The 10,638-nt window shown below is 37.4% G+C and overlaps 1 protein-coding gene across 5 annotated transcripts in view; it reads left to right on the forward strand.

Moving 5' to 3' along the window:
- Positions 1 to 10,638, forward strand: part of TTC27 (tetratricopeptide repeat domain 27) — a 194,433-nt gene that overhangs the window by 38,005 nt on the left and 145,790 nt on the right. For all 5 annotated transcript variants that reach the window (XR_005201289.1, XM_017534848.2, XM_037740747.1 and 2 more), the window contains 2 exons: positions 2,042 to 2,154; positions 6,541 to 6,607. Coding sequence is in view for 4 of the 5 variants with exons in the window: in XM_017534848.2 (XP_017390337.1) it covers positions 2,042 to 2,154; positions 6,541 to 6,607 (180 nt within the window). In the remaining variant the exon portion in view is untranslated. The remainder of the gene's footprint in view (positions 1 to 2,041; positions 2,155 to 6,540; positions 6,608 to 10,638) is intronic.

A 10,638-nucleotide genomic window follows, 5' to 3' on the forward strand; every position in this document is an offset into this window, starting at 1 on the left:
TTTATTGCCCGGGCTAGAATGCAGTCTACAAATGGGTATGCCTGTAATTGTGTTTAATAATAGAGACATTAAAAAAAAAAAAATGAGGGAAGAAAATAATTAACAAGCAGCCAACCGATATTTCATTTAAACCTATAAATAGGTGTGAGGTGGTACTGATAAGAGTGTATATTTTGTGTATTTAAAGTGGAGAGTTCTGTAAATGTTAATTAAGTCTACTTGTTCCAGATCTGAGTTCAAGTCCTGGATATCGATGTTAACTTTCTGTCTCATTGATCTGTCTAATATTGATGTTAAAGTCTCCCACTATTATTGTGTGGGAGTCCAAGTCTCTTTATAAGTCTTATCTGTCTGGGTATTCCTGTATTGGGTGTGTATATATTTAGGATCTTTAGCTCTTCTTGTTAACATTGATCCTTTTATCATTATGTAATGTCCTTCTTTGCATCTTTTGATCTTCGTTGCTTTAAAGTCTATTTTATCAGCAAAAATTGCAACTCCTGCTTTCTATTTATTTTTGCTCTCCATTTGGTCGGTAAATTTTTCTCCATCCCTTTGTTTTGAGTCTTTGTGTATCCTTGCATGTGAGATGGATCCAGATATAGCATACCAATGGGTCTTGGCTTTTTTTGCCTGTTTGTGTCTTTGGATTGGGGGATTTAGTCGATTTAAATTTAGAATTAATAACAATATATGTGAGTTTAATACTGCTATTTAATGTTAGCTGGCTGTTTTGCCCATTAGTTGATGCAAGTTCTTAATTATGTTGATGTTCTTTATTTTTTGGTATTTTTTAGAAAGGCTGATACTGGTTGTGAAACTCCCATTTCTAGAAAACGTAAAAAAATTATCTCCTAGTGGTAAATAGGATGACTATTATGAGAAATATATGAAAATGATGTACAGTTTAATACAGAATTTAATCTTTTTTTGTTTTTCTTTCTTTCTTTTTTTTTCTTTTTCTTTTTTCTTTTTAAATGGAGGTGAGGTCTCACTATATTGCCCAGGTTTGTTCCAAACTCCCGGGCTCAAGCAGTCCTCTTGGATTGGTCTCCCAAAGTGCTGGGATTAAACATGTAGCACATGTTACAGGGTTAATATGGTTAACATTTTACATGTGACTATTAGAAAATTCTTCAGAATTATTTTATTTTATTTATTTTTATTTTTTGAGATGGAGTCTTGCTCTATCATCCAGGCTGGAGTGTAGTGGCGCAATCGTGAGTCATTGCAACCTCTGCCTCCCAGTTTCAAGCAAGTTTCCTGCCTCAGTCTCCCTAGTAGGTGGGACTACAGACATGCGCCACCAGGCTGGGCTAATTTTTATATCTTTAGTAGAGGTGGGGTTTCACCATATTGGTCAGACTGGTCTTGAACTCCTGTCCTCATGACCCACTCACCTTGGCCTCCCAAAGTGCTGGGATTACAGGCATGAGCCACTGTGCCCGGCCTATTTTATTTTAAAATTTTAACCTATTTATCTATTTAGAGACCAGGTTATGAGACTGGCTAAATTTTGTATTTTTGGTAGAGATGGTGTTTCACCATGTTGCCCAGGCTGGTCTCAAACTTCTAGGCTCAAGCCAGCCACTTGCCTCAGCCTCCCAAATCCAGTTTTAAATCCTGATGCTGTCACATATGTTGTATGTGATCTTGGATTAGCTTTAGGTATCTGATTCTTTGTTTTTTCATCAATAAATGGGGATAGAAATGCCTTTTCTCTATGATTATTGTGAGGATGAATTTGAAAACTGTTTGTCAAATTATCTGCAGAGGGGTTTTTCCGTACTTGGCTCAATCAGCGATAGCTGTTATTCCCTATTATTGTCATTGTTAGTGTATTCTTGAGGTATAGATGGCACATCTTCCATTTCTGCAAGGTAAATTGTTTCTAAATATGTGTTTCACAAGAAACAGCCTATTGGCCATATGTAAACAAGGTCTGTTAACTTTATCCTCTCTAGCAACTTATTACATGCCATTCTTTTAAGTGAATAAAATTTAATACTTGGTCTAAGAATTTTCTTTTGTATTCCACTAGAATCTTGAGCTCAATGATGACACCGTTCTGAATGAGATAAAGTTAGCAGATTGTGAACAGCTTCAGATGCCTGATCTGTGTGCTGAAGAGCTCGCTATTATCCTTGGAATCTGGTAAGTTGATGACTGACTTGGCTACTTTGAACACTTTGCATATTGATTCTCTTATCTGTGGAGAATCTTCATTCAAGGAGGTTCAAGAGTTCTGGATGAACAAGTAATTTTGTAGTGCTTATGAAGAAGATTGGAGAGGAAATACTGGGAGAGCCAATTAAAGGGTTAGAGATTACGAATCTCCTGTGAGTTAGTGTATGTATTCTTCTGTTTCCTTTATAAGCACAATTTCTTTGGTTAGTGTTAGCTAAGAATAGGTTCTTTTTTTTTTTTTTTTTTTTTAGACAGAGTCTCACTCTGTCACCTATGTTGGAGTGCAATGCTGCGATCTTGGCTCACCGTAACCGCCATCTCTCAGGTTCAGGCAATTCTCCTGCCTCAGCCTCCTGAGTAGCTGGGACTACAGGTGCGTACCACGAAGCCTGGCTAATTTTTGAATTTTTAGTAGAGATAGGGTTTCACCATGTTGGCCAGGATGGTCTTGATCTCTTGACCTCGTGATCTGCCCGCCTCGGCTTCCCAAAGTGCTGGGATTACTGGCATGCACCACCGCGCCAGGCCAGAATAGATTCTTAATAAAATATTAAATAAAGATAGGTGAGAATGACTGTCTTGAGCTTTGAGGATATTTACATTTCGAAGTATAGGCTGCACTCCAGCCTGGGTGACAGAAACTCTCTCAAAAAAAAAAAAAAAGAAAAGAAAATTATTGAAAGGTACTTTTAGACTAAGTGAATATCCCATTTATCATCAAGAGATTTATTAATGTTCAAAATAGAATTCCTCACAAAGCTATAATATTGATACCAGTTAAATTAGTAATAGACAATTTAAGAAAGGAGCATTTGAAAAAATCTTGTTCTTTTAATTCAATAGAACTCACCCTTTAGTGTTCACATCATAGCATTTTACCTTGTATGTGCACCAGTAGGTTTTCATTTATATAAAAGTTGAATTCAGTTCTACAACTCTTTTTTTTTTTCATTTTTTTTCTTCTCTGCACTAGCATACAGTTCCTTTTCATTTGTTTAAAATGGATCACACATACAGAGTTCTGTTTCTAAATCAGTAATATTACTGATTCCAGTGACAGAATTTATGTTTACTGCATAAAAAACTACTTGTTCAATCCATAACAATACTTAATATATTAATAATATGAATAGCAACCATTTATGAACAATACTATGTGCTGGGCATTATACCATGTACTTTCACATAAACCCTCAATAATAGTCTAACAACACAGGGTTGTTATTTTTCTCAGTTCTTCAGGTAGGAAAACAAGGTTCAAATGGCCAAATCACTTGTTCAGAATTACAGAGTAGCAGTTAGGATTTGAATCTAAGTTTTACTAACCCCAGATTCTGAGTTCTTCTTTATGTTACTTAAAAAAATGTTATTTTGGCAAATTCATAATTGTCATCTTATCAGGAAATTACACTATGTCAAATAAATGTATTCCCAGGCATTCTGTCAACTGAACTATAGCTATATTGAGGTAAACTTTACAGTTAAGAGATGACTAAAAACCCTGAAAATGATCATCTTCAAATACTTGTTTTTCCCAAAGTAAGATCTTAGTGGAATTTCAATATAAAGGCAGATAAAAGCACAGAATTGATTTCACAGACAGTTTAAATCTTCATTGTTTGGTAGAAACCACTTAGTTATTTTCTGTATCTTAGTGCATCTGATGCAGTTTATAAAGCTTTGGTTTAGAATATTAATGAGTTCATGATTTGCGTGAACTAAGTTACTTTGTGGTTTTTAAATAGTGATTTTCTTATGCTGTCTGATCTCTGTCTGATTCCTGTGGTTGCTAACCCTTATGAAGAGGTGACTTGGACATTGTGTTAGGCTGGGTTGGTTTGGAAAGGAGACTTAGAGAAGTGAATTATTTTTTTTTTTTTGACACAAATTTTCCCTCTTGTTGGCCAGGCTGGAGTGCAATGGCACAATTTTGGCTCACTGCAACCTCCGACTCCCAGGTTCAAGCGATTCTCTTGCCTCAGCCTCCCGAGTAGCTGGATTACAGGTGCCAGCCACCACTCTCAGCTAATTTTTGTATTTTTAGTAGAGACAGGGTTTCACCTTGTTGGCCAAGCTGGGCTCGAACTCCTGATCTCAGGTGATCGAACCGCTTTGGCCTCCCAAAGTGCTAGGATTACAGGTGTGAGCCACCTGTCTAGCCTGAGGAGGTGATTTCTTATAGATCATAGTTGGGCACAACAGTGGGGTTAGCTTCAGGTTCCCTCCCTAGATTCTTGCTGTTCACTGGCCTCCTGCTTGAGTTGGATTTTTACCTGAAGACCAAATGCTGGAACTTGCCCCACTTCTCTTATATCTCATTCTACCTGACTGCTTATATGCATTCATGTGTGTGTGTCTGGTATGTGTTTTAAATAAAATTGTTTCATACTTCTTTCCTCCTCCATTCATTGATTTTTTTTCTTTTCCAACAATAAAAATAGGTTCATTTAAAAATTATTACATAAACATTTTATGGTCATTATAAAATCCTTAAATTCTATTGAAAATTGTAAGGACATGTTACTATTTTATGAGACAGTGTTTTCTTTTTATTCTTAATATATGGAATATTTATATGCATTAAAAAAATTTGTTAATATGTGGAATATTTAGAATTATATTCCATATACATTATATGTCCATATATATTCCATATAATTATATGTGGAATATTTACCATATTCCATATATTAAAAATGTTTAATATTCCATATGCGATATACAAGAGAATTTATGTAATATATAAATGTAAGTTATGTATTATAATAATAAAATTAACCCTGGTGAACGCACCGCCCAATTTAAGAACTAGAAGATGACAAATAGCATTAGCCCAGTCTGTGTGCTTCCTCTGCATATCATCCTCCTGCCTCTCCTCAAAAGATAACTGTTATCCTGAATCTCATATTTGTCATTTTCTTGCCTTTAAAAAAATTTTTTTAATTTCATATTTTGTATGTTTATAAGTCAGTTGCTTCAATTTGCTTGTTTTTGAACTTTATAAAAGTGATATATTAAATATATACTCCTCTGTGATTTGCTTTTCTCTCATTATTGTATTCCTGTGATTCATGCTGTTATATGTAGCTGCAATTTACTTTGCAGTATAGCATTCTGTTGGATGAATATACCACAATTTGTCATTTTCCTTTTGGACATTTGGATTGTTTCCAGATTTTTTCTATTATACACAATATTACTATGGATATTTATGTATCTCATTCTTGATATATCTGTTCAAGAATTCTTCTGGGCTCATATCTAGGTTGGAAGTACTAAGTTGAGAATATATCAGTGTTCAAAAAGATAGTGCCAAATTGTTTTCTAAAATGAATACCAATTATATAATTGATCCTGGATCAGCAAGATCTAAGAATTTCTATTGTTCTGACTCCTTTACAGCTGTTACACAGATATTTTCATTTTTTGGCATGAGTTTAATAAAAATACTTGGTATCATAATAATTCTTTTCGTTTTCTTTATAAGTGACACATATTGAATTTCTTTTTGCCTAGGAGGATAAATTATGTTGGCTGCACAGTGGCACATGCCTGTAATCCCAGCACTTTGGGAGGCTGAGGCAGGCAATCACTTGAGCCCAGGAGTTCAAGACCAGCCTGGGCAACATAGTGATACTCCATCTCTACAAAAAATACAAAAATTAGCTGGGAATGGTAGCATACACCTGTAGTCCCAGTTACTCAGGAGGCTGAGCTGGGAGGATTCCTTGAACTTAGGAGTTGGAGGTTGCAATGAGCCAAGATAGTGCCACTGCACTCCAGCCTAGGTGACAGAGTGAGCTCTGCCTAAAAAAAAAAGAAAAACAAAGATAAATTATGTTGACATTTAGTACATCAACCACATTTTATTTGTCAGCATTTTATTTTATTTTTTGACAAAGTTTAGCTCTTGTTGCCCAGACTGGAGTTCAATGGTGTCATTTGGGTTCACTGCAACCTCCGCCTCCCAGGTTCAAGTGATTCTCTTGCCTCAGCCTCCAAAGTAGCTCGGATCACAGGCATACGCCACCACACCCAACTAATTTTCTTGTATTTTTAGTAGACACGGGGTTTCTCCATGTTGGTCAGGCTGATCTTGAACTCCTGACCTCAGGTGATCTGCCCCCCTCGGCCTCCCAAAGTGCTGGGATTATAGGTGTGAGCCACCACACCCGGCCCAGCGTTTTATTTTTGTACTTATCTTTGACAAACTATATTTGTATATAATACCATAATTAAGTGTCTGCTTTCAAATATGTAAAATATAGCAGTTTACTTTGCTTTTTAAAAATTATATTTCATTAGCTACAACATACATCTTATATTTAACTTACCTTTTTTCTTAATTTAAAGCACGAATTTTCAAAGGAATAACCCAGTGCATAAATTAACTGAAGAGGAGCTTCTGGCATTTACATCAGTGAGTTATGTCTTATTCTCTTACATTTCATTTTTTTCCTTGTAAATTATTTCCTCTGGTATGGTCTTGCCTTAGATTGCTTATGTTGAAACACAGCCACCTAAGGAAATAAAGGGGAGAAAAATCTTATCAGTTTAGTTTAGAAGTCACCGGTATCTTGCTGCTGATTTGAGAGTCTACAACTCTTATGCCTAAAACTGAGGGCTGTGCCTACGTGTGGTCATCGTGCAAAAGAGAGCTGGGAGCAGGACCAGGAGACCTTGGGTTAGAGAATTGTCAAGAGTATGGTGTGCTCATCAGTATTCAACAGTATAGAGCAGTCAGGAAAGAAATGTGGACAGAGAAGAGATCATTGGAGTGGACAATTAGGAGTGCATTGCTTACTTCTAGGACAGTTTCAGTGGGCTATCTGGACAGTTACCTCAGTACAGACAATTCAGGAGGAATATGGTGTAAGGAAATAAAGTTAATAGATAGAGACCACAGTTGGAGAAGAATGGCAGTGAAAAGGAAAGATGAAGTAATAGATATTTGAGGATTTTAGATCAAGAAGGGCTTTTAAGAAGAGAAAAGTCACAGACGAAGGGGTCAGTCAGTATTTTGGGTTTATGGATAAAGTAAGATACATATGTTCTTTAATGAATACAATTTGCTTAAGATACATCATTTTTTCAAAGGCATTTTTATTATCTCAGTTAGGAATCCAGTTAGAATTCCGGTGTTTTCTTCCTTTGTTATTTTTCACATAAGGCAAAAGAAAATACTTTTACTGGGTAGAAAGAAAATCTAGATTGTGGCTGGGTGAGGTGGCTCATGCCTGTAATCCCAGCACTTTGGGAGGGCAAGGTGGGTAAATCACTTGAGGTCAGGAGTTTGGACCAGCCTGGCCAACATGGTGAAACCCTGTCTTTATCCAAAATACAAAAATTAGCTGGGTGTGGTGGCATGTGCCTGTAACCTCAGCTACACTGGAGGCTGAGAAGAACTGCCTCAACCCGGAAGGTGGAGGTTGCAGTGAGCCGCCACTGCACTTCAGCCTGGGTGACAGGGAGAGAGACTCTGCCTCAAAAACAAACAAAACAAAACAAAACAGCTAGCTTATTTTGTACTATACCATGAATTTTTCACATTACTATTTCCTACACACCCTCTTGGAACTGGTTAGGTGTTAGTCGTTTGAGTCCTCTGGTTGTGTGTTTTATTCTCCCACTTCAGTATTCTCAGAAATCTCAGGTGTGTATCGTCATATTAGGTGTGTTTTAGATAACTGTGGAAATGCTCCTCATTATTCATTGCATGTGCTATAAAGGAATTGACAAAGTGTTAAACATTTTAAAGGGCATATAAAAGCATGGACTTTTCATTTATTCATTTAGCTAATATATATCTTTTTTTTTTTTTTTTTTTTTTTTTTTTGGACGGAGTTTCACTCTTGTTACCCAGGCTGGAGTGCAGTGGCGCGATCTCGGCTCACCGCAACCTCCGCCTCCTGGGTTCAGGCAATTCTCCTGCCTCAGCCTCCTGAGTAGCTGGGATTACAGGCACGCGCCACCATGCCCAGCTAATTTTTTGTATTTTTAGTAGAGACGGGGTTTCACCATGTTGACCAGGATGGTCTCGATCTCTTGACCTCGTGATCCACCCGCCTCGGCCTCCCAAAGTGCTGGGATTACAGGCTTGAGCCACCGTGCCCGGCCTTTAGCTAATATATATCTATTAAATAATGTATACGGGCATTGTACCAGTCATTGGGGGATATAGCAGTAAACAAAGCCTTGTCTCTTCTGGTGTTTACGTCAAATACAGAATAGACAAAGAGAGAACCAGCTATTTCACAGAAGTGCTGAGGAGAAATATAAAGCAGATTAAGAAACTAATGGGATGGGTGCAGCTGTTTTAGACAAGGTGGTCAGCGAAGGTCTCAGTGGAAAGATGACATTGAACATAGATCTGTGTGAAACAAGAGATAGGGGAAAGGGTAGGGAAGGTCTGGAATGTCTGTGAGCTTGAGTCAGGGTAGGGACTGGATGGGGACAAGTGTCTAGGTGATAAATGGTGACCTGGATGCTTGGGTTTCTCTGATGATGGAAGTAAACAGGGTGTAGCATATGACAGGAAATGTTCCTGCTGGCCAGTAGAAACAGTTTCTTGGGATTGGTCTAATAAACAGTTTATTGCAGCATATGTATTAACACAGTTATCCTGAAAAGACACTAACGCACTCTTTTTACATTCAAAGTTAATTTTTTAGCATTTCTTGTGTGTGTTTGTGTGGGGTGGGGGGAGCGGGGGGAGGTCCTTTCTTTAAAACTTTGCCTTTCTTTAACCTAGTCTCATTCCTTTGTACTGTGAGGTACCTGTGAAGTAATTAACTCTAGTAACTTCTGATGTTGGGTAACTCATTACTCCTAGCTTGCAATGAAGGTCATAAATTCAGGTTTTATACTTTTCCCCTCAGGGCTTTATGCTGTGTAATTTTTCTGCAGTCCTCCCACCTCTTCCAAGTCGGAACTGTCCGGAGGATTTATCTCTCTTTGGAGGAAAGCTGTTTGATTAGTGACGCACAGTGCTAGGCCTAACTCTTCTAAAGAGATGAGTTAATACCAAGTAAATCTTTAATTGATGAGAAGTAGGGCAAGAAACTTGTATGTGAGGAGGGATTTTAAGAGCCCCACACATACTTTGGGCTTTGCACTATCCTCCCCACCCCGACCTTTTTTTAATCCCAAATGAAACATACAAAATATACCAGAAAAACCTGTCAGCCCTTGTCAACTCTTCCTTTCATCTATCAGTCCTTCCTCCTGTCCCTTCTTTGTGCCTAATACCAAGTAGATAAGATGAATTAAAAGTAGCCCCTGGTTTCAATGAAGAAAGAAACTTTATTTAAATCTATGTAACTCCAAAAGAGTACAAACAGCCCCCGACATACAATAGTTTGACAGTTTTTTGAATTTGCATTGGTGTGCAAATGATATTCAAGTAAAAATCATACTTTGAATACCCATACAACCATTCTGCTTTTCACTTTCAGTACAGTAGTCAGTAAATTACGTAAGATGTTCAGCAGTTTTTTATAAAATAGGCTCCATGTTAGATGATGTTGTCCAACTGTAGGCTAACATAAGTGTTCTGGACACATTTAAGGCAGGCTAGGTTAAGCTATGATGTTTGGTAGGACAGGTGTTATTAAATGCGTTTTGACTTAGGACATTTCCAACTCATGATGGATTTATCAGAATGTAACTCCATCATATGTTGAGGAGCATTTGTCTTTGAAACAAGAGGGACCACTTTTAGTTGCTATCCCACTTCTGAACTCTTTTGTTTGTGCCTCTCTTTTTGCAAGGTACATATTTTTGCTTATATTATAATTATTTACATATATATGTCTTTTCCTTACAAGACTATAAACTCTGAGTTTTAGAGACTGGGCTCTGTTCTTTTCTACGCTCTCTGCAAGGCCTGTGACAGTGCCTCAGTGCTTTTCTTACAGTTGTTGCCAATAAATGTATGTAGAATGAGAAAATGAATGAAATATATGTCCTTCACCCTGGAATAGGATTGCTTTCTATTCAAGAGCGGCATCACTTCACTTAGTTCCATAATTTAGGTAGCACTACATGATATTAGGAATAACTATCTGTTTCATCTTTCTCTTCTGTAAAATGGGGTAAAGAGTAAAATGCCCCTATCCCAACACAGAAGACTTTATTTGAGGATCATTTTGCAGAACATCTATGAAAGTATTCCAGAGTAGGTAGAGGCTGGTACACTCATAGCATTGAGTGATGCTCGTTTGTAGTAGAGAATTCCTATTTTCAAGCAGGCTAAATAGATAAGACCTGCTTGGAGTTGGCCATAGATGTTGAAGAGAAGGGAAGAGAGAGGAAAGAAACAACATAGTTTTTCCTGCTGGGCAACGCTTTCCCTGCTCTGGCAGCTGCTTGGTGGCCTGGGAATAGGGTAGTGAACTATTGAGGCTACAAGATGTCTTCCTCTGTTGATAGAAGAGCAAGTATAATAGAAGT

The sequence above is a fragment of the Cebus imitator genome, unplaced genomic scaffold (genome assembly GCF_001604975.1).
Source record: "Cebus imitator isolate Cc_AM_T3 unplaced genomic scaffold, Cebus_imitator-1.0 Scaffold88, whole genome shotgun sequence".
In the NCBI taxonomy this organism is placed as follows: Eukaryota; Metazoa; Chordata; class Mammalia; order Primates; family Cebidae; genus Cebus; species Cebus imitator.